The sequence below is a fragment of the Vombatus ursinus genome, unplaced genomic scaffold (genome assembly GCF_900497805.2).
Source record: "Vombatus ursinus unplaced genomic scaffold, bare-nosed wombat genome assembly UNPS02014812.1, whole genome shotgun sequence".
Classification (NCBI taxonomy): Eukaryota; Metazoa; Chordata; class Mammalia; order Diprotodontia; family Vombatidae; genus Vombatus; species Vombatus ursinus.
The window spans coordinates 104,425,786-104,451,181 of NW_020954590.1; the positions used below are offsets into that span (position 1 = coordinate 104,425,786).

General features: G+C 35.7%; 1 protein-coding gene across 1 annotated transcript in view; it reads left to right on the forward strand.

Moving 5' to 3' along the window:
- LOC114054233 (zinc finger and BTB domain-containing protein 10-like) overlaps nucleotides 1-25,396 on the forward strand; it is a 58,708-nt gene that overhangs the window by 13,734 nt on the left and 19,578 nt on the right. Inside the window, exon 3 of the mRNA XM_027877414.1 lies at nucleotides 18,569-18,667. Within this exon, the coding sequence (XP_027733215.1) occupies nucleotides 18,569-18,667 (99 nt within the window). The remainder of the gene's footprint in view (nucleotides 1-18,568; nucleotides 18,668-25,396) is intronic.

Consider the following 25,396-nt stretch of genomic DNA (forward strand, 5'->3'; position numbering starts at 1 on the left):
GGATCTTTAGGGGTCCTGTCTAGCACTAATGTTCTATGATAATAGCATTAAAAACAGAAAAGGTTTGGTGTCATTCTGTTCAAAGATTGGAACTTCGGGGATTACTTCTAAAATTTCCTAATTATAGTTAAAACCTGCCTTGATGATATATTTGGGAGAACAATTACCAAATGAATTATTGATATAGAAACCAGAGGTTTTAGAATTTCAGTTTTACATATTAAGTATTGGCTTTCTCTGGCTTTCTTTGGTGAACTGCCTTAAATTTTTATTTTTCTAGATTGTATATTTATTACAAGTAGAACTAAACATCTTTTTAGATTAAGTGCTTCCTCTACATCTTATACATTACTCTTGGGTTAATGAAAAGGGGATTTTATTATTTAAAAACTTTTAGAAATAGAAATTTTTGTTTGTAAAGTTAGTTTAAGGCATTAATAGACAGATATTGAAAAGAAATGGAATCAAAGCTGTCTGAAGTCATATGAAAAAGTGCTCTAAATCACTGTTGATTTGAGAAATGCAAATTAAAACAGCTTTGACGTCCATCAGATTGGCTAACGTGACAGAAATAAGGAAAATGACAAATGATGGAAGGGATGTGGAAAAATAGGGACACAGTTGGTGGAGTTATGAACCGCTCCAACCATTTGGAGAATGATTTGGAACTATGCCCAAGAGCTATAAAGCTGTGCATACCCTTTGACCCAGCAATACTATTAGTTGTGTATTCCCAAGAGATCAAATAAAAAGGGAAAGAATTATATGTACAAAATTATTTATAGCCACTCTGTGGTGGCAAAGAATTGGAAATTGAGGGGGATGCCCATCAGTTGGGGCATGGCTAAACAAGTTGTGGTATATAATTGCAATAGAATATTATTATATAAAAATTTTGAGCAGGTTTGTTTCAGAAAAACCTGGAAAGAGCTATGTGAAGTGAGCAGAACCAGGTGATTATAGTATACAGTAACAGCAATATTGTAAGAAACTGGGAAAGACTTGACTACTCTGGTCAATACAGTGATTCAAACCATTCCAAAGGACTTCTGATAAAAAATGGTATCTACCTTCAGAGAGAGAACTGATGAACTAAGTGCAAATTGAAATAGAATTCTTTCATTTTCTTTATTTTTCTTGCCTTTTGGGGGGGGCAATATTTCACATGTATAGTCGTTATCATTGCCTTCTCAATGGATAGGGGAAAGGTTGGAGAGAAGGAATTTGAAACTCAATATTTTTGCAAGACTATTAAAAATCAATAAATAAATTTAAAAAAATACCCAGAAAGTAAAAATGGGAAACTGCATTAATTTTAGACAGAGCTTGGAACTATCTTGGAGAGGCTTTGCTGCTCCCATTCCCACCTCCACCCCACTACCCAGTCTTCTATGGCTAGATGTGTTGGAGAGCTGGAGATGGAGTCATAACTGCTGCTTACCTTAGACCTTGTTGAGGGAAGAGCTTGGTCATTTGTTCTTCAACCAAGGAGCATTGTGCTTTGCTAGAGTAAGCCCTAAGCATTTTTTGAACCTTTATGTTGATGTTTACTATAAAATTAGTTAAGTTAAATGTGTGTCTATTCTTCTCCTTTTCCCTCCCCCCCCCCCATCCACTTTGGTAAAGAGAGGGGAGAGACAGTGGTTGTATTCCCAGCTGCTATTTTTAACTGAAATGTCAGTAACATAATTGTGTATCTTATAAAATTTTCTAAAGTATATAAAAATCAATTAAATAAGGCAATGGAGTAATCATCACAGTTGCATTTAACATGATTATTCTGTAGTACTCCCTTGGACATAATTCTTTGCAAGTCTTATTTTATGTTTTCTTGATTTATTTTGTATATAGCTTGTTTGTACATAGTGGTTTGCTTGTTTTTGACCCCCTTTGGATTGTGTGTTCTATGAAGCCAAGGGCTATATTTTGCCTCTTTGTATATCCCCAGAGCTTAGCACAGTGCCTGGTACATAGTGGTTGCTTAATAAATGTTTGTTGACTGACACTTTTCCTTAAAAAAAAAAATCGTTACCAAACTGATGAATTCTTAGTTTTCTGCAAAATTTAGCTTAAGTCCCACCTCGTACATGAGGCTTTTCCTGATGGCTTTCAAAAATTATTTTGTTCTTTTACATGGGGGAGGAGGGGTTGAGAATGGAGAAAAAGAGAGAGAATGGGAGAATACATGCACACCCTACCTCCTCTGATAAGTTGTAAGTTTTTTTAAGGGCAGAGACATTTGATTTTGGTTTTTGTATCCATAGCATCTAAATACAGTGCCACCTAGGTGGCTCAGTGGATGGAGTCCTGGTCTGTAGTCAGGAAGACCTGAGTACAAATCTGACCTCAGACACTTACTAGCTTTATGACTTTGGGCAGGTCACTTAACCTCCGTCTACCTCCATTTCCTTAACTGTAAAATGGGGATAAGAATAGCACCCACCTTCAGGATCAAATAAAATATGTGTAAAAAATACTTTTGTAGCACAGTATCTGGCACATAATAGGTACTTAATAAATGTTTCTGTCCTCCCCCTTTTTAGCTAATGCTTGTTATTAATCCATTACTGTAAATAATCTAAAGCAAACACCAACAGTTTTATATTTTTATATATCAAGTATAGCAGAAAGCAGGAACACGAATTCTGTTTTCTTATTGCTATTTCACCAGCAATATCAGTTTGCATTAACTTGCTTTTGTAATAATATACTGCTTCTTGATAGTATTTGTCTCAAAGCTTTGGTTTGGATTGGTGGTCAGGTTAGTATATAGCATTGAACTTATCTATTACTGCCTACAGTACCAGGATTCTTCCATTCACATCCAAATTCATAACCTTGTAGTCATCCTTGACTCCTTCATCTTTCATGTTTATTCCCACAATTGTCAAGTTGCTCTGAACTTAGCCTCAGCAGTATTTCTCACACGTCTCCACTCCCTTATGCTCTGTTATAGTTATTTCAATAACCTAGTTGGTTTCTTTTACGGGCTCCTCCTTTTCCAGACTATATTCCATATGAATCAATACATCTAAAACACAGAACCAGCCATATTATAGCCCCTACTCCCATTCAGCATTTCTTGATTCCCTGTTTTCTTTGGAGAAATAGGAAATCTCTTCTGGCATTTAAAACACTTCACAGTTTAGCTGTTTTGGTACTGTCCTTCATACCCCCTCTGTTCAGGTCAAATTGGCTTGCTATCTGTTCCTGTATATAACATTTCATTTCCTGACTGCCTTTGCCCAAAAAATTCCATGTGGCTGGATTGTACTCCTTCCTCACCTCTGTTTGGTAGAATCCTAGCTTGCTTATGTAAAATTCAGGTAGCATTTCCTACATGAGGGCTTTTTCCTTATTTTCAGGTTATGAGCACTGTCTTCCTCTTCAAATTACTTTGTATTTATTTGTTAGGTACCTGTTGTATCTTTCCAGTAGAGTAAACTTCTCTAGGGCAGGTACTGTTTCTTTCTATTTGAATTTGTTTTCCCAGGGCCTTGCACATAACACAGGTGCTTTTTTTGAAGTATTTGTTAAATTTGATCTTATATCTGTAAAACCACAGGCTTTACCTTAAGTCTTCCTATAATTTTTATTTATTTAATATTTTGTTTTTTCCCCAATTGCGTGGAAAAACAATTTTTGACAATCTTTTTTTAACATTGAGTTCCAAGGGCAGCTAGGTGGCACAGTGGATAGAGCACTGGCCCTGGAGTCAGGGGGACCTGAGTTCAAATGTGGCCTCAGACACTTGACACTTATTAGCTTTGTAACCCTTGGCAAGTCACTTAACCCCATTGCCTAGCCAAAATAAAATAAACTTGAGTTCCAAATTCTCCCCCTTCCTCCCATCCTCCCTCAGTGAGAAGACAAGTAATTTGATACAGGTTATACATGTGCCTATAAGTCTTAAAGATAGTGGACTATAAACATGATTAGAGTAATGCTAGATTAGGACATCTAGGTTGCACAGTGGGTAGAGCACAGGGTTTGAAGTCAAAAAGACTTCCTTGAGTTCAAATCCAGCCTCAGACACTTACTAACTCTGTGATTCTGGCCAAGTCACTTAACTTAGTTTACCTCAGTTATAATCTGTAAAATGAACTAGAGAAGGAAATGGCAACCACTCCAGTATCTTTGCCAAGAAAATCCCAAAATGTGGTCACCAATTTTCCTACATGACTGAAAGGACTTAACAACAGCAACAATACTGCATTAGAACATTTTTAAAACATTGATTTGGGATCATAAAATAATGTTAATTTTTCCTCCTAACAGGGCATATTAGATCCACCACAAAAAAGCATTGTCCTTCAAGTAGCCACTTAAAACATCTTTGAAGCTATTTTACCAACCACACATACATATCAGTCTTGTCTTTAGGCACAGGACATTCTCTTATGGTCTCCAACCCCTTTTACTCCTTCTCTCTTTGTTCCACTTTATCTCCTTCCTTTGCCACATTTGAGCTATCAGTTCTGTTGCATGGGTACAGTGACATGGGATGACATGGGAGAGAGGAGCTGGGGCTGGGGCCTGACGAAGAGTCAAGCAGGGGGAAACTGACTGATGGCTTAAGTTTATTTTTTGTGTGTTGCCTGTTTGTTGTAAGTGGCAGTTAGTACATATAATTAGCTTGAGGGCCGCACATATTTAGAAAGATTAAAGAAAACTACCCAGTTCAAACTCATCTTAGTTTACCAGTTAGGAATTATCATCTAAGCACTTTTTAAATAAAAATCTGTGGTGTTCTTTGATTGCATGTGATTTGGTGAAGAGTCTCACTCCAACAGTGTAGATCTCTTTGCCTTAGTAGAGGGTATCCTTGAGTTTCTGAGGCCCAGAAAGTGTCACCTAGTAGTGTTATTAAGAACACATAGGGCAGATAAATAATCCATTGTTGAACACATCCTCAAAGACTTGCAACTTGGGACTTGTCAGACTTGCCAGAGCATTTGCTTTGCTCTGCTCAGCAGCTTTTTTAGAACCCAGAGTTATTTGTGTCTATGCCTTGATTAAATAAGTCATTGATATAAGACCTTGATTTAAAAAAAAAGACTTGATATAACTTTAATTTGTATTATTCTCAATTTAATGGAATCTTTGCATATACTATAGCAATAGCCCTCTTACCTGGTCTCCCTCCCTCAGGACTTTCCCTACTCTGTTTTATCCTCCCACACTCTTGCCAAAGTGATTTTCCTTAAAGCAAAGATCTGACCAATAAACTTCAGTGGTTCCCTTTTACTACTCTTAAGTTCAACCATAAATATAAACTTATGTGTTTGGCGTTTAAAGCTCTAAACTACCCCTTTCTGTTTTTTATTCTTGTATATTACTTCCCCTTCAGCATTCTACAATCCAGCAACAATAAATAATAAATAACAGCTAGCATTTCTATAGCGCTTTAAGGTTTGCAAAGTGCTTTACACTATTTCAGTTGATTCTTCATCACAGTCTTGGGAGGTAGAGATTGTTATCCTCTTTTTTGCAGATGAGGAAGCTAAGATAGAGGTTAAGGGTCAGGCAGGGCCATAGCTAGCATCTCAGGATTTAAATTCAGGTCTTCCTGATTCCCAAGTCCAACAAGCTATGGACTGAGCTACCTACCTGCTAATACTGGACTACTTACTATTCCTGTCACACAATGCTCCATCTGTAGCTATATCTCAGTGCCTGAAATTGTCTCTTTTTTCACCTCCCTACTTAGGATTCCTGTCTTCAGTAGCTCAAATGCCACCTTCTGTAGGAACCCTTTCCTGATCCCCTTAGGTGCCCAGGCCTTGCTTTTTAAGACTACTTTGCATCTGTACCTATTTTTGTATATGTCGTCTCCTCCCCATTAGAAGCTCCTCAAGGATAGAAATGTTTTGTTTTTTTTTTTCTCTGTCATATCTTTAGTGCTTATTAGCACATTTGCATTGTCACATAGTAAGTACTTAATAAATGCTTGTTGACTGAATATACAAACTACACAAATTGGGGGGGGCAATTGTACAGTATTTTCATCTACCTTGAGATAATAGCTCTAGCAATGGGGTGAGCAGCTGGAAGCTAGGTAGGCTTGGGTTCTTTATTTGAATCACACCTTGAAACAGACTGCCTCAGGACTGTTTGTATTCCTATGTAGGCAGCACAATGTAGTAGTGGAATGAGTACTGGACTTGGAGTTTGTTAAGACCTGGGTTCAAATTCCACCTCTTTTGTGACACTAGCTCTTTGATCTTTTCTCCTCATCTGTAAAATAGGCATAATAATACCAACAATACTTAGCTTTTGTAAAATTTGTAAACCTTACCTAAATGTTAATTATTTTACTGAGAAGCCTTTGTACTCTGCTGGGCCTAGATGTAATTAGTGGAATTTTTTTTTTTTAAATAAGCATGTTTTTAGTGAGCCTTACCAAAAGAGCCCTTTGGTTTGAATGAATGAAAACGAATTTAAGTGCTTTCTATGTACCAGATGGGTATGCTAAGAGTAATATATAAAAACACAAAAAGTGCCATCTAGGAGTTTACATTCTAATGGGGGAAGACCACCCTTGTGGGGGATGGGTAGTAGACTGGGATAAGTGTTTTGGTTTGCAGAATTACTGGGAAGTATATGTACCTTTTCCGACAGCATTGACATAGTTGATTTAATTGTGGTTCCAGGACCTGGCTGGGAGAAGGGGGTGTTAATTTGAAGAAGGAATGAAAGAGTTTTATATGTTTAGACTTTGCCATTTTGGGATGAAGTATTGTCTGTTACACCATAAAGCAAAACTTAGGGGGGTAAACATAATTCTCATTAAATATAGTGACACTTGTTATTTATGCTTAATGTTAATAAACCCTATGTGTTTTGTTTCCCTTTGTAGATTATCAGCACTTAGTTAGGAAACAATTTTAAAACTTTTCCGAAACCAGTAAAATGATCTTTTGGAGGGAAGGCAATGTTGGGAACATGGAACTACTCCAATGCTCTCAGGATCTGAGACTCTTGATATTTCTATCAAAATGACACAGCTCTGTACCTAAAAAACTGTCAGATACAAGAAGCTGGAGTTTAAAGAAAGGCATTTACTTAAAAGAGCATGTAGGTGTAGTGAATCAGTCACTAGTCTCCAAGTTAAGCCAAATTGACACATTGAGAGAAATTTTGTTGCTGTGGGTCCTCTCTACAGTAGTATATAACTCAACACTTTCCCATACCCTATTCTGGTTGTTATCCCTGTCTTTCTCATCTACCCAACATGGCCCTTCTTTGTGTTTTAACAATCAATGCAGGACTTTTATTCATCTGTTCTCTCACAGTTTATCTGAATGGGACTAGCTTTTTCTGACCATAGATTTCCTGTATGATGCTTACTATTTCTTGTCTGCTAAACATTGTTGGTAATGTTTCAGCCCATTTACACCCACCAAGCATTTCTCAATGCCCTTGTCTCTGTCAGTTTTAAATCTTTGGTGATTATGGTGTTCCATGGCTCATGGTCATATAGTATCACTAGAAAATAATAGTGGGTTTTAAAAGATGACTTTTTGTTGTCACAGTAAACATGGATATAACTGTATTGGCAAACATAATTATAATCCATATTCCTACATACTTCTGAGCTATACATTTTTCAGTGCAAACTTATTTTTTATAAAAAGCACTTGATATAGCTTAGACAGTATTTAAACAATTCATTTGAAAATCCACCCTGACTTGAGAGATAATGAAATAATGCTTAATACATCCCCTTAAGCAGTGAAGAATCTTGGTTTCTCTTAGCTAACTGTGAGCATGTGTCTTTAGAGATAAAGCACACTTGTTAACAGTTTAAAGAGATGAAAATTCAGACACCATCCTGGCCTCCTGATATGGCACTGATCCTTTGTATACAGCTGTTTTAAACCCTTTTTCTAAACTCTTTTAAAAGTGTAAAGTGATTGGTACAGTTACCTGTTTCTAGAGCCACATTTACCATCATTAACCAAAAACACGCCATTACTACTCTAATCTTAGTGTCTAGAGTAACACATCCCAATATAAAAATTTGACGTCTTGAAAAGTTACATGGTATGAATAACATTGGAATAATAGATTGTATTTTTGTGTAGGAAGTAGATGGTAGCAGCAAATTGTTCTGTGTAGATAATACAAATATGAAGCAGCAGTGAAAATATCAGATAAATTCTGAGTAGGTTCACACCTCCCCCTCCCATCCCCACCCGAAGTTTCGGAGAATAATTGAAGACTAGTGAGAGAACAGTATTTCATAGCTATAGGAATGGTATTTATAACCTTAACAACATGCATTTAATAATTTTTAATGGCATAGCCTATGTGAAGGCTAGAACCTGGGCAAAACTATGAACTGCACTTAAATGTTTTGAGTTCCGGTTTTACCTTTTAATAGTCTTTTACTCTCCTTTTCTACTGTGGCATCATTTCCCGTAATTCTAGTAATTCACTAAGGTGAAAACCTTCCCCAGGATGTTTAAATTTTAATATGAAAAATAAATGTTCAACTCTGCAAGGCACATTTTGATTTCTGGACTTCTGAAATCCCAGAAGTTCAATGTTGAATTTTTCTCTGCCTTAGGGGGAACCTGTATTAGGCTAAGGTGACCCTCTCACTTTTAAATCATTACTTTGGAAAAGTTGTTAACCCTTGTTGAGAAAAAGGAAAGCATTTTAGTTAGCATGTCCTAAAGAAAATCTTTTCAATTGTACCACAGTTTTGTATATGTTACCTATTTCTTAATCAGTTCCCTATATGTCTTAGAAATGAAAACTCTATTAGAGAAACTTACTGCAAAAATTTTCTGCCAATTTCTCTCCCTTCTAATATAGCTAACATAGTGTTGCTCATGCACAAACATCTGAATTTTATTTCATCAAAATTGTCCATCTTACCATCTTGTGAACGAACCTCTCTAGCTTTTGTGTGTATGAATTCTTCCCTTATTTGTAAATCTGACTGGTAGTTTCTTCCATGCTTCTTTAATTTGTTCGTTATGTCACCCTTTATGTCCAAATCATTATACACACACAATATGTATATATCTGACAGAGAATTTCTTCCATGGTTCTCTAATTTATTTATGACGTGACCCTTTATCACCAAATCATTCATAGAGAGAATTTCTAAACTTCCTTTCTGCCATTTCTTCCAGACTACTTTCTACCAACAGTTTTTTTGTAGAATAATGAGTTCTAGGACCTGGGGATCTTTGTGTTTATCAAACACTGGGCTATACTAGTTATTTGCTTCTGTATATTGTGTACCTGATCTGGTACTTCTAGACCCCCTCCTTTTCACCTTTTTTTTTTCCATTATTTCCCTTGAGATTCTTGATCTTTTGTTCTTCATATGATTTTTATTATTTTTTCTAGCTCTGTGAAGTAAGTCTTTAACAGTTTGGTGTGGCACTGAATAAATAAATTAACTTAGGTAGTGTTCTCATTTTTATTATCTGATATTAATAATATTACAGTAATTAATACTTCTCTAGTTACTTAGATCTGTATTTGTGTAAAGAGTGTTTTGTAATTGTGTTCATTTAGTTCTTGTTATGTCATGGCAGATAGACTCCCAAGTATTTTAAGTTTATTTTAAAGGGAATTTCTAGCTCTTCTTGCTGGGTTTTGTTGGTTATATACAGAAATGCTCATGGTTTATGTGAATTTATTTTCTATCCTTCAACTTTGTCGAAGTTGATTAGTTTTCTAATTAATGCTCGTGTGCTCTTAAGTAATCTTCATATCATCTGTAAAAAAGTGATGTTTTTATTTTTTCTTTTCGTAGGCTTATTCCTTAATTTCTTATTGCTACAGCTAGCATTATATTGAATAGTAATGGTGAAATTGGGCATCCCTGTTCTACCCCTGATCCTCTTGGAAAGGCATCTAGTTTATTGTCATTACAGATAATACTGACTCTTCGATTTCATTAGATACTACTCTTCATATTAAGGAAAGTTGTACTTTTCCTGCATTCTTGTTTTCTGATGTTTTTAACTGAAATGAGTGTATCTTGTCAAAAGCCTTTTCTGTAATTGATACGTATAGTCATATTTTTTTTTTGTTTATAATTTTCCTAATATTAAACCAGCGCTCCATTACTAGGATGGTATAAATCTAGTCTGGTCACAGAGTTGTAATCTTTTTTAATATGTTGTTGTGGTTTCTTTGCTTAAAATTTTGACCTCAATATTCGTTAGGGATGTTTATTGGTTTGTATTTTTCTGTTTTGACTCTCCCTGGTTTAGGTATCAGGACCATATTTATGTCATAGAAATTTGGGCAACGCCCCTTTATTTTTTCAGTTTGTGTAGTATTGGAATTGTCCTCTAACCATCTGGTCCTATGTTTTGTTTTGCTTTTGAGTATTTATGGCTCAGAAAAATTTCTTTTTCCAAGGTACAGCTATTTAAGCCCTTTATTTTCCTGTTGATACTGGTAATATGGTTTTATTTTTTAAATTAAAAAAAAGTCTCTGGCTTTATCAATTTAGTGTTTTTGTTTTTTGACTTTAATTTTGTTTTCAAGATTTCTGTTGTAGTATTTAGTATTTGTTTTATTATATGCCCAATTCATTCTGCCTAATAATTTCTTTTCATTCTTCTTTGGTTGTGAGCTTAACTTCATTTTTTATGCTGGTGACTTTTAAAAATCAAGTTGTTAGCCTAGTGGCTTACCTATTTTACTTTTTAAAGCTAATGCATAACTGTATTTGTTAATTCATTTGGGATATTTTTTATTTTCAATTTTGTTAATTTTTTTATTTTTCAGGATTTCTATTTTGGTGTTTGGCACCTCCCCGCCGGCCGCCCCCCCCCCCCCCCCAGTGTTCCTGGGTTTTTTTTAGTTCTGTGTCTAGTTTGCTGATCTGCTCTTTCTTTATTGAAGCGAGTGTTTAGAAATATAAACTTTCCCCCTAAGCGGTCAGGTAATTTGGAGGTGCAGATCAGGAAAAGCCCCATGGGAAGGGGTGAAGCTAATAACTTAGAAATATTCCTTTCAAATAGCATTTTGCTGATGGCAAGGGCATCCTGGCCTAGTATATGGAATGCTAGGCTTGCAGCCTGAAAGAGTTGAGCTTGAGTCCTCCCTCAGACACTTGCCGGCTGCTTTCATTTCCTCATCTATAAAATGAGAGTTGGACCGGATGACCTAAAAGGACTTTTTCAGCTTTAAATCTACGACCATCTATGTCCAGTAGATGTATTAGCTTGATTTTCATTTTCCATGACTTGAAGATTATATCATGAAAGAGTTCTGTATTGGATGCTTTCTATCCTTTAGTTCTTATGTCAGGTTAGGAATTTCTAAGCACCAGGAGTTTAAAAAAAAACCACTTCTTTGCCAAGTGAATGATTGGTTGCCTGTTCTGTAACTTCTGATGAATGCATCAGTGTGTTTGAATCTGAAATGAATTAATACTTAGCAGTGTTGGTGTTTTGGGGAGGGGAGCTAGTTGAGACTGAGCTCGTTGACAATCATAGTTATTTAAGTTTTATGGCTTTTTATAGTCCTTACCTAAAACAGTATTAGGGGGTTGCAAATTTTAGGTGAACTGTTAGAAGATTTTCCCTTTATTTGAAATTATAGTAGTAATAGGTCAGTTCCTATAACTTCACAATTTTTAATTTTTAAAATTTTTTTTATTTTAGGCAATTGGGGTTAAGTGACTTGCCCAGGGTCACACAGCTAGTAAGTGTCAAGTGTTTGGTCTGAGGCTGGAGTTGAACTCGGGTCCTCCTGACTTCAGGGCTGGTGCTCTATCCACTGCGCCACCTAGCTGCCCCTCTTTTCACAATTTTCAAAGCACTTTTCCCCTGCTTTATTTTTAATCCTCCCTTCAACCCTGTGGTATAGGCTGGGATTATCACTCCCATCTTATATATGAGAAAAGAGAAGCCCATAAGTCACACAGTTATCAAGTAGCAAAGTATGGACTGGCACTACTAGTCCGCTGTTGTTTCACCTATATCACAAGAATTAGGACCATGTATTTTATTTTTTAAAACAAAATTGCTTGTCTCCAGCTTTGATCAAGATTTTAGTTTTAAAAGAAGCTGACTGAATACAGAGGTAATATGGATTTGCCATCTGCTGGGGATTCTGAGTATTGGCTCACACTTTGCAAATTCTAGCCTTTTGTTAATTTTAGTAGAATTACCAACCTCAGTGTATTGTGGTGGGATAAACATGTAGTAAGGTTAAAACTAAATCTTGTATTTCTTTGACCATGAACCTCCCCCACCCCACCTTTGCCTTCTTGCCAAATACTACTTTTAGGACAAAACATTCCATAATTAGCATGTGTGAAAAACAGTAGAAATTGTCTATTTATTTGGTTTACACAAATGTTTGTGCATTTCAATAAGGTATTTATTTTGTCTCAAATAAATATAGTTTGTAGAATTTACAGTCTTTTTAATTTCTTCAAACCATTGAACTGACTGGACAGGTAAGATTGATCATTGGAATGGCTTGAATCGGGAGGAAGTCCAATCAAGGCCCCTTCTAGTCCAACCCCCTCACTTTACAGGTTAGAAAAGTTAGATATTAAGAGATTTGCCCAAGGTCACCCAAGTAGTAGGCAGTGGGATTTGAACCCCCTGAATTTAGAGCCCAGTGTTCATTTCCTTGTGCCAGGAAGTCTTTTTAAAAATTATCAGGAAATCCAGTATTTACTTAGAAAATTATCATTTAACCTTTTTTTTTTTTTTTTAAATGCCAAAAAAAATCTGATTACTTTGGGAAGTTCACCTTTGGGTTTTAAGTTCAGAGAATCTCTTTAATATACCTCTTATATTATATTTTTGGTGACCGGTCTACAGATAGAATTTGAATTTAGACAGTATAAGTCATTTTTGCTGCTTGTAATGTTGATAGCTACAGGTAACTACTCTGCTACACAAACACCTGGTTGTCTTCATAGGCTTATATATCTAAAACTAGAATCCACCTCAAGACATCTAGTCCCTCACGAAGAACTGAAGAAACTGAAATCTAGGGAGGATGTTACCTGCATGTTCATACAGATCAGAAGTAGGATTTGAAACCATGTCTGTTGTTAATGATGCAGCAGTTGAAAGTAGAAGCTAACATGAATTTATTCCTTCAGAATGAGCCTTGCAAAGAAACATTTCCTTTTTTGAGAAGCTGAATAGGTTTCCAGATGGCATCAGTGCTTTACATAGCACAATAGTGTAGTGGAAAGCACTGGACCTGGGTTCTTATGCCACCTTTGAGACAAGCTACTTTTATGATTCTGGGAAGAGGGGCAGGAGAGGGAAGGTAGTAAGCATTTATATGGCATTTACTTGGTGTCAGGTGCTGTGCTAAGCACTTTTTACAAATACTATAATGGGCAAGTCATCGTCTTTTTCAGCTTTTAGTTTCCTCCTCTCTAAAATGGTAATAATATCACCTGTAGTATTTACCTCAAAAGATTTTTTAAGATGAGATGAAATATTGTATTTCAAGAGTTTACTACTGCTGTGATTTACATATATTATATCTTGATCATAGCAAAGTGTTATGGTAATCTTTATGGCAAAGGTATTGAAACATAAGCTAGTTAATAAATACCATTAGGTGCCCATATAAATAGACTCACCCAAGAGAGTTGATTAATGGTTCTATGTCTTGCTGACAGGAGGGGCATTGTCACAGAACTCTTTAACTTTTGGTCTGTGATTTGAATGAAGACAATAAAAGGCATGCTAGTCAGCCTTGCAAATGACACAGTTGGGAATACTAGATAATATGATACATAAGAGAGTAAGATGATCTTTTCAGATTGGACCACTAGGAAAAGGTCTTAGTAGTTTAGTAGCCTGTCAGATCAAAATGAGTCAATATTGTGACAAAATCTTAGGATGCATTACTAAAATAAGACAAGTCTTACACTTGTCTACTTTGGTAGATCAGGGATATTGTGTTGCTTTCTGGGTAATGGATTTTTGACAGGGATCTTGACGCACTAGAGAATAATCTGAAACAGTGGTACTTTGGTAAGAGTACTGGATCTCGAACCAGAGGACCAAGGTTTGAATCTTGGCTTTGTTTCTTCCTACCTTACACAAAGGGACTTGGAAAGACTCTTTCAGCTTAAATCCTATGATCTTATGTTCCTATGACCTTGTCATCAGAACGATTGATGATTGATGAACCCTCAGGTTGTTTAGAGTTGTCTTCAGGTATTTGAAGGGCTGTCGTTGCATGTCTAGAGTACACTCTCTTCTTTACTATCAGTCATAAGATATAGATGTAGGACTGGAAGGAACCTTTAAAAAGGGTTAACTAGTTCAACTCTTGTCATTTTTACAAAGAATTGAGGTTCAGGGAGTCAGTGACTTGCCTCAAGTTCATATGGGTGGTACTAAAAATAGTTCATGTGTATGTAACATTTTAAGGTTTTCGAAAGCATTATTTCATTTGATAAAGGTGGTAGATGATGGATCTGGGATTCACACCCAGGGCTTCCACTCTTAACTCACTCTTGAAGCCTATAAAGCTTTCTGTTCTCTTCTAGCCTCTCTACACTTGGCTGAAAGCTTCAAGTTTTCCTACAGCAGTAGTGTAAGGTCCACTTATTGCCTTAGAAAACTTCAAATTAACATTATCTATTTCTTACGATATTTTTGTTTAACATTTCCCTGTTATATTTTAATTTGTTTCCAGCCTGTTAGAGTTTTGCAGCCATGAGTACTTTGCTGTATCCTAATATGCTTAGGATTTCTGCTTTTGATCCCTTTAGGTTTGACCCCTTTTGACCCCTTAGCTCCTTTAGGTTACAGTTGTCTGTGACATGTGTACACTCCATTCCCACCCCCAATCCCTGAAATAGAATGTAAGCTTTTTGAAGGAAAGATTGTTATTCTTTGTTCCCAGCCCTTAATATAGTGCCATATGTAGTAGTAGTTACTTAAGAAACTTGATGATTTTTCATGCAGAAGAGGACAGGGCTAGGTGAGGGCCATTTAACAGGTAGTCAAAGTGGAAATAATACATTTGATTTTTCAGCTCATTATAAGGATAAAGTTCCTTAATGTCTAAATTTTCCACTGTGGAATAGGCTTCTTAAATAATGAAGTTCCCTGTCATTGAAGGTAGTCAGGCCGACCATCTCTTGGGACTTCTATAGAAGAGATCCTTTTATTGTGGGTGAGAGGGTCTATTAAATCAAGTGTTCTTAAACATTTTTGTGTTATGGACCCCTTTGGCAAGTCTGGTGAGGTTTGCAGATTCCTTAACAAACATTAAGCAGCTATGATCTACAGTATACTGAGGAAAGAAAAAAAATGCAGGACTATGATGGAGGAGAAAACATGCAAATAACTGTGCACAAACAATATAGTCTTCTCAACTTTTGCACGCATCATATTAAAAAATGGGTAATGGATTTTTGACAGGGATCTTGACGCACTAGAGAATAGTCTGAAACAGTGGTACTTTGGTAAGAGTACTAGATCTTGAACCAGAGGAAAGTTAAAAACATGAATACATTGAACTTATGGTAATAGGGGATTAGGTTTCCACAACCACCAAAAACTACTCTTGCTAAAAATTGCTGAAAATACTTTTTTGCATATAGTTCTTTATAACAAAACATTAATTCTGATACTACACACTTTTCCTTAACACAGTAACCATGAAATCACCCATAAAATGCAGGACACAAAATAAAATTGGTAACATGCAAAACATTTTTTCTTGCTAGTAATTCTCTAGAATTCCATGACCTTTTGTGCTAACATCTCAATTAAAAAATTCATTTCAAGATAGTACTCACTTTTTGTAACACATGAAATCTACAGTACTGTAGATATTTTACTTCTTTTTGCAGATATAATACCTTATTGCCTTAACACCAGACTCATGGGCTTACCTATGATGACATTCCAGTTTATCTAACACGTTTATTTTATTTTATTTTTTTAAGGCAGTTGGGGTTAAGTGACTTGCCCAGGGTCACACAGCTAGTAAGTGTCAAGTGTTTGGCCTGAGGCTGGAGTTGAACTCCGGTCCTCCTGACTTCAGGGCCGGTGCTCTATCCACTGTACCACCTAGCTGCCCCATTAACATGCTTTCTCACTAAGTCACATTACCTGCTCCTTGGGCTCCGAGGACTTTCACTATGCTTTGGGAGCATAATTGCAACACAGAACTTGAATTTTAAAGGCAAATGATAAAAATATGCAGCAAATGCACAGTAGGGTGAACAAGACCAGTGAAAGTGCCTAGTAGGATACCAGCCACTCCACAAACATGTGCCTCTGATTTTTTTTTCTCTACTGTACATAGCTGTGAATGTGTGCAGTTGCCAAAGCAAAAGTGAAAATAGGGATACTAATAAAATCATAGGGGTGCTTGAAGTCTTGAGGATTGACTGTGTACAGGATCAATTGGAGATAATCAACAGGGAAGGTGCTAGCATTAGGGGAGATTAGGAAAGGATTTTTGTAGAAGGTTGAGATTCTAGTCTGGGATTTGAAAGGAAGCCTAGAGGCAGAGATGAGGAGGGAGAGGAGTCCAGGCATATGGGACCACCAGGAGATAGAGTAAGGAACAGCAAGCCAATGTCACCATCAAAGTGTAATATGGGAGTGAATAAGGTGTAAAAAGATTGGAAAGATGAGACAAGACCAGGTTATGAAGGGCTTTCAATCCCAAACAGGATTTTTTACATTTTAAATTTGATCGTGGAAGTGATAGGGAATCAATGGAGTTTTTTGAAATGGAGGTGGGAGGAGTGTTGATGTGGTCAGATATGGACTTTTATGAAGATTATCTGAGAGCTGAGTGGAGGATGTTCTGGAGTGAGGAGAGACTTGAGGCACAATGTTTTAAAATAGCATAAGATATTATGAAGGAAATAACATGATAATAAAGGAAATAGCTATAAAATTTTTTTAACAACTGGTTTCCAGACCCCATTTTGTTAAGTCCAGTGTTTTCAATAATTATATGACAATAAACAAACTCATTTATGGCATTTTATACTGTTGATTAAAGAAATCCATAAGTAGGTAGTTTATTTCTTTGTTATACTCAGTGTTGAAAATTAGGACAGCTCAAAGAGTAAGTAAAATAAAAATGTATAGTCTTCACTGTATCAAATACAGTAGGTAGACATTAGTAACTGAAAAGGCTAAATGGTTTAAGCAAATAGGCATATTGCTCTTACTTTCTTTTCCTTTGTCTCTTTTGTTCCCCTTTCTTAATTGCTGGGGTCTGCTTCATACCTCTTCTTTGGAATTGAAGGGCTTAATTATAGTCTGTTTAAATTAAAGCCTGAAGATGACCTGGAAGTACCCTAAAATCTTTGTAATTAAAGGATTTGATTGTATTCTGCCCAGATCTGAAGATGACCATAGGTGTTAGGGGTCACTGTTTCTACTTAAATATTTGTAAAATAGCAATTTGAATTACTGATCGAAGTATCATTTATAAAAAAATTTCTATCTTCACAGAATGAAGAGCCAATATTATGTAAGCTTATATTTAACTAATGGTATCTTTTCAACAGCTACTTCCCTCTTCCTTTCCTTCCTTAGTCTCCTCTCTAAACCGAAGCCACCTAAAGTCTTACAACTACATTTGGCTACCAGAGGCGGCTGGTGGCAGTGGATAGAGCTCTGGGCCTGGAGTCAATAGGAGCAGAATTCAAATTTGGCCTCAGACATTTACTAGTTGTGTGCCCTGAACAAGTTACTTAACCTCTGTTTGCCTTAGTTTCCTCAACTATAAAATGGGGATAATAGCACCTGCTTTGTAGGATTGTTAATAGGGATCAAATGAGATAATATTTGTAAAGAAGTACTTAAGCCTACTGCCTAGTCCATAGTAGGTGATATATAAATGCTTATTACTACCTTCTTGTTCCCCACCTCTCAACTCAAGAGAACATTCCTTTTTAGTGTTAACAGTCCCTTCCAGAAAAATCCCAGAATTTGTTGTAAAGTTATAAATGACAATTTTTCATACCTAAGTTCCTCTAATTTAAAAGAATTATTGGGTTTTTTTCTTTTGTGTATAATTTTGGATTCTTATCTATTCATTGGGTAATTTTACCTATTAAAAATATAGTTTTGAGTTTTGTTTTGTTTTTTAACATTTCACTACTACCTACCCCATTAGTTCTAAATTCTGCCTGGTTTTCAAAGCCAATCTACCTTTTCAACCATACATAGTAATACACTCTCCAGTCTTGTCAGAGCCTCTATGCCTCCACTGATGTGGTTCAAAATACATTGCTTCTAAAAATCTCATTCATAGTTTAATGCCTAGATATGACCTTGTATTATCCATAAATACTTCTGAATGTTCTACCTCTTACGTTTTTCTCTCTTCTGTCAATACCAATTGAAGTCATAATCTGTGAATTTTGTAGTCTTTTAGGCATTGATTGTTCAATTTATATCAGTCTTGGTTCTTGGGCTACGGTGTAAAGGCCTTCTGCCACCCTGTTGCCCTTCAAAGTGTTGAGTATATAGTAGACATACTATTAATATGCATATGAAATTAAAAAAGAAGAAAAGTGTTTTGTAAATAACGGTGTATTTTTGTATGTTCTTTTCAGATTTGGATGGTGCTCTACTTTCAGGGCCAGACTGTGATAGGAACATGAATTCAGGTTTGCTGGCTGAAGCTAACTCAAGTCAAGACGGAGGTGATGCTGGTAGGTACTAGGAGAAGATGGAACTTTGAAAGTGACATTAAAAGGATTCAGAGAATAAGTATCATATAAATTAGAGAGGAGAGAGATAGATTAATTTTATTCTGATATGTCTGTGACTTGTGACTTTCGGTGATTTTACTTTTGTATCCTAGTCATCCTTATAACTAACTCATCAGGAATTGTAATTGCAGGGAACTGCTTAATATTTAGGTATATGGAATCACTGATTATATCAGTTTAATTTCTCTGTATTGAACAAATGAGCAAAACTAAAACCATTTATTTGAATATTATATAATTAAAAGCATTTTGAATTTTGTGCTGTTTTAAATGCAGGTAGATATTTTGTTTACAAAAGCAATGTGATTTATCCAGTAGTGTTGTCCAGGAGTCAGGGTGACCCAGTCGTTCAAATCCTACTCTTGACACATTCTGGTTGTGTGAACCAGGCATGTCACTCAATCCCTCAGTACCCTAAGCAATTCTCATAAGATTATGTTTGCAGGAACATTTCTGATCTGCTTTGGTAGAAGGGATTTCCTTATCAGGTGTTCCCTAAATCAATAAAATTGGAGGTCCAGAACAATTTTGACTAATTATGCAGATTAGACAAGAATGATTTTTAAATTATACTAAGGGAAAAAATTTGTTTGAGTGTGTGTGTGTGTGTGTGTGTGTGTGTGTTTTAGAACTTCTAATTTCATTAGTTTGTGTGCTCCCTCTTCTGAGTAAAACGTCATTCTTCAAGCAACCTAGTAATGAACCCTTTTGAATTTAATTAGGCTGGGGTTTTCCTATAGTAGAAGGCATATATATGTTTCCAGCTTGGAAAGGACTTGTTGGAGCTTGCCATACTCAACCCTTCAGGAACTGAGGATCAACTCCATGCCACGATGAAGCACTAGTTCTTTAATAGAGGAGGATATACGCATAAATACACATGTGATTAGTGTATTAAAACTCTGTTACCTCATAATGGAATGGGAATATACATTTTTTGTATTGGGTTGTTGGAATGTGGATGTTTAATTTATTATACTTTAAAAATACTGTAACTTACATGATTATGTTAAGGTGATTAGAAAGTGCTCCCTAAAATAGACTTACAGCAACACTGTGCCACTTAAGGGAGAGCAGAGATAAGAATCATCATCAATAAGCATTTATTATTTGAATGTTAAGTACTTAACTCTTGTACCAGGCACTCTCCTGAACACTGGGGATACAAAAACAAGACAAAAACATTCTAATGTGATGAAATGGTCCAGGGACTCATTTTATCTGCAGTTTGCTCAGAACTTTTCCAGGTTGCTTCTTTTCACAACCTGTTCTGATAGAACTTTATACTCTTGAGTTCTTCCAGGCTTGTTGTGGCTCAAAAATTCATTAGTTGGTGGTGACAGCATGTTGATGAGGCTCTCTGAACTTAACTGGAGTAGACACCAGCAGTTGATATATAGTCCATTAGAAGGTCCAATATGGAGGCCTTTCCTTTTTGGTAGGGCCTGTCATGCCTTGTGATCCATTAACCTGGCCTTTGAGAATTTTGAGCCACCTTAGAATGAGAGTAATCTCCTTTAGAATTGTTCCTGTTTTAGAGATTTTACTTTTTTTTCTTTGCTTAAAAGCTTTTGAGCTTATCTTTAAGTGTTACAAAGCATTTTACACATGCCATCTCAATTTAACCCTCATAACGCTTTGAAGGATTAGTAGCAGAAGTGTAGTAGTATGCCCATTTTATTTTGATTATTTCCAAAACCAAGAAGGGCATTTAAGGTAGAACAGCAAGGATGTGATAGTGTAATTCTCATGCATAAAATTGATGCTCTCTGCCTACTTTCAGAGGAGTGATGATCAAATTCCTCTTTAATCTCTTTGCTTCTTTTCAGCATGATGGATTGTTCCATTTTACAGATGAGGAAATAGTAGACTGAAAGGTTGTGACTAGATTACCTGAAAGGTACCCAACTAGCCATTCATTAGAGATAGGTAAATGGGAGAATCCCAAATCTTTCCACTAGGTCAAGCCAGTAATAATATATATGTCACAGGGCTTCTGACCAGGGCGCTTGGATTCATTCTCATATCAGTGGAAGTTGTTTTTCAGTTGTGTTGGGGGAGGCAGGGATGGTGATTCCCTTCTCCACAAGATTACCTTTAAGTTGGCTGCGTGGGTAAAAACTGGAAGTAAAGCTATTACTGGTCAAAGTGCTTTTGAGCTACGTTAGTTATTGTTTATACTTGATTAATATTCTTAAGTCATCTTTTCTTTGTTATTTTAATATGTGGCATTCCATTAGACTGTTACCTAATTAAGTACTGAAACTTACAATCTCTTGATGAAGCCATACTGGCACTTAGAGAAGTTGTACCTTTCTTTTCTGAATATCTGTAAACTGTCTCTCAACACCATGATCATTGGTTTGTATGTTGGCTCCTTTTCTTTTCTTTTCCTTTCCTCTCTTCTTTCTTTTTTTAAAGAAAATTGGACCCCAGTATATTGTTCTCTAAAACTGTGTCTTGTTCTAGTCTTAACATTCTTTGAGAAAAAGATCACTGATGGGGGTTTCATAGCCACCAGTTGTTGGGGTTTGTTTTTTTTTTTCCCAGTATGCTAGAATGGATTTTGGGCCTGGACAGTTAAACTCATTGAAGGAATATAGTTGAGACCTCAGTGAGCTTAGAAACTTGGAACATTTTTTGTTATATCCTTCCCAGTCCAAAGATCATTCTTCTTGTAAATGAAAAAAGAACATAAGATTTCCATTTCCTTCTTAATTGGGATAATTTTTTGTCCTGGTAGAATTTCATTCTTTAGAGCTTGACGTCTCTCTTGGGACAGACTTCCTTTATAAAATATATGTCATTAGGTTCTAGCAGTACTTTCTCTAAATCCTTTGAAATGGACTCTCTGAAATGCTAAGAGTACTTAGGCAAATCCCAAATTTATTGGCTGGTTTTTTTGTTTGTTTGTTTGGTTTGGTTTAATTTTTGGTGGGGAGGGAGGTCCAGTAGATTTTTTGAAATTTCTCCGAGAGCTTTTTTTTTCTGTTGTAATTTTGTAATTCTCTTTTTCTCTTTTGAAAACCACACTATTGCTTCCACATCCTGATAATTTTGCCTATACCTAATTCCTTTAATTTATTCTTTTCCTTTAAAATTTGATGTTAATGCATGCTGTATTTTGATGAGGAATTTCTGTGTTGATAAATCTACAAGCTTTATAGTTTTCCTTACTGTGTCTATATTCCTAGTATCAGTCCACCTTGGGCATAGTGAATAAACTGGTTCATATTCCTTTCTCACCGTTGCAACATTTTATTACATTTAAAATCAAATTTTATTAGTATTGATAATGTAGTTTTCTTTTTTTGCCTTATTTTCCTGTAGCTTAGGTATCATATTAAGAACATGCTTGTCTGAATAGGAATTTGGCAGTGTGCTAACTCACTTTTTTTGCAAACAATTTATGTAATATAGGAGTTAATTTTCTTTGTCTCATTTTTGTTAATTTAGTTTATTTTGTTTTGATCTCAATTATTTTAATTAATTTTAATTATTTTAATTTAATTCTTATTTCTTTTTAATCCTTTGAGAATTTATATGAATATGGTGCTGTATTTTGATGAAGGCTTTCTGTAGGAATTTGGCAGTGTGCCTTCTATCTGTTTTTGCACACAGTTTATGTAATTTAGGAGTTATTTTGTCTTTGTCTTGTTTCACTTTTAAGTTCTTTGGACCTAGAGTTTTTTCTTTGGCAATTGATTTATGGCTTGTTCATTTTCTGTTCTGAGATTGAATTGTTTAAATTATTTTTGTTCTTGTTCTATTAATCTTCCAAGTATTTTGTATTTTATATTTTTGTGAAGGTTCGTCCAGTTTATTTAAGTCTTCATTTTTTCAAGTGATCTTTGGTATATTCATTCCCACAACAGTATTGCTTCTGTTTCTCCCTCTCACCTAAATATCTCCTCTAATTTGAGAATTTCCTCTTGTGAGTTTAACTACTTCGTAACCTCTTTTTCTTATTCATTTTTAGTTTAATTAGAAATATGCTTCTAGAACTACTTGCATATCCTTGCCACCAAATCCTTGGGATACTGATGATTTCAAATTGATTTCCTTGTGTTCATGTCTCTAGTTTATTCTGTTACCCCCACTCTAGATTTGTTTGTCCAAAACTGAAAATATGGGTTTAATTGCTTCCTTTCTTTTTGGATTTTCTCTTCTGGGGATTATTGGTGCCCTCTCTTGTTTTCAGGTTCTCCTTCTACCATGACTTTAGGTTGGGAGTAGCATATACCTGAGCAAGTCCAGCTGCAATTTGAAACATCCTTGTAGCATGAAACCTAGCTAAAATAACTTCTCCTAGGATAGGACTTCATAGCCAGTAAGGTGTTATTTGTCCTTAATCAGCCCTTGTGACACTCATGTTCACCATGTTAATTAGATCTGAATTTCAGTTTCAAGGATTCATCTTGCTTGTACCTGTGTTTATTTTTAAGGTAAAATGCTTTTAAAATAATGATACTATGATGAAACATTCTATCCACCTATTGACTTAAGATGTGTACAGACTAAGACATTTCTTGGACATGACCAAACTGGGAATTTGTTTTGCTTTACTATGCATACTTGTTACAAAGGTTTTGTTTTTCTTTTTCATTTAGGAGGTGGGAGGAAAAGAAGGTTGGATTTTCTTTCATTAATTGTTTTTTTTTTTTTAATAAATTAGGCTAGACTGTTCTAAAGATAAACTATAACTACCATAATTAATTTTTCAATAGAGCCCCAGCTGATTGATGCCCAAGCCCCTCCTGCCTGTCTTGCTTTTTTTGTGTCTTTTTATCCTCAGCTTTTGCCTCCTGAATGTGTTTCTTTCTGTTAACTCTTGTGTTGCCATATTAAGCTCCATAAATAATATTCTGTCTGTGATATCTGTCTTAGCAGATCAGTATGGACAATTTTCTCCCTGCCCCCATTTTCAGATTTAAAAACAACAGCAACAACAAAACTCTTGTTTCAAAAAGCAAGGCTCTATGCAACAATGTTTTTACTGATCCTTATTTAGTGCATTTCTATCTCTTGCCAAGAGCTCATAATTTTTATATTTTAAGCTGTGCTCCAGAAAGCCAAATCTCAATTTCTAAGGGCATCATTTTACTGATACATCTTTTTACATCGCATTCAACCCCAAATATCTCTTCTCCTTCCCCTCCCTCCCAAAGTTGTTGTTTTGCTTTGTTTTGTTTTTAAAGCAATTGGGGGGTGACAGTACAGTTAAGCAAAACTGTACTTGTGAACTGGAAAGAATTCATTCATAGATAAGTGACTTGCCTTTCAGACAATTTTGCATATTAATCTGTTCTACCAAGTAGTTCAAACGATAGGATGCAAAGAAAATTCTGAATGATTTGTGGTACTGTCTGCTCTTTTTAGGTCACATTTGAAATTCCTTGTTTAGAAATGAATTAATATGGACAGATCATTTTAACTTGACCTCCAGTGAAAGCAGTGAATCATGATAGGCATGATGGGGGGAAAAAAAGGTTCTTCAAGCTATAATGCATGATTTGAAAACATGCTCAATATATTTGGGAACATTTCACATATAATTAGATGAGTAAAAATTAAAAAACTGCACTACGTCATGATAATACATAAGCTTACAACCCTTACAACTCCCAGTTCAACAGGTAAACCAAGGCTTTGTCAAGGTAAAATGCCAAATTTATTGTTTATCTTCTACTGCAATAGTAGGAGTTGAATAGGGCTAGTCCTACCAACACCCATCCCGACCCATAGCCTGGAGTTGAGGCCTGCCCAGTTTGCTCCTGCAGGCAGAGGAATAGCTTCAGATTGGGCTATTATTTATTGTAGTATTTGTGTATTTCTTAACCATTTAACATGTGAACTGTGCTACCATTTTGTATTAGATTAGTGTATTTTTGTGTGTGTCACTGACATTTTTTTAGCATTCTGCCCCCAACTCCATTTTCCCCATTTTGTTTGTGGTTTTTATTGCATGATTTTGCTTAGCATGGTGAGTTGTGGCAGAACTTGCCTGTAGTTGCTTTTTTATACCTTATTTCCTACTGCATTTTATTTATTGTATTGTATCCTGTTGTGTATATTACTATTGTATTTATCATGGCTAATATGAAACCAAGCTTTCCTTGTTTGTAAAATCAGAAGGGTAATATTTTTACTACTTAGTTACACAGGGTCATTGTGAGGAATGAAAGTACTTTGTAAACTTTGAAGCATTATGATGTGTGTTTGTTCTGGATTTAAATTTTTTTCTGGGTTTTTTTTGGTATCTTATTTGTATTTCTTAAAGTTTTGGTTTTTTTTTTTTTTTTTTAATTTAACTTCACTCTTGTAACAAGTCTTCTGATGTAGGCTCAAATATCCCCATTTTACATATGAGAGTTCTGAGAAGGTTAGGTGAAATAACTATTTTTAAAATTATGGTTTTTGGTCACAGTCCTGGCATAAGGGCCTCCCTCCTGGTAAGACTTAGAATTCCTCTGTTGATTCTTGGTTTCTATGGCAAGGCTTATAGTGCCATGCTCCCCAGTGTAGGTATGGCCAATAACAGGTTAAGTCCTTCTCCAGGCACCCAATTTATATCGAAGGAGAAGTCTTGTGGGCTAGCCAGACATATCTGGAAAAACAACCCTTCTGGATGCTGAGAATAACATGTTAAAACAATGGGAGTTAATTCAA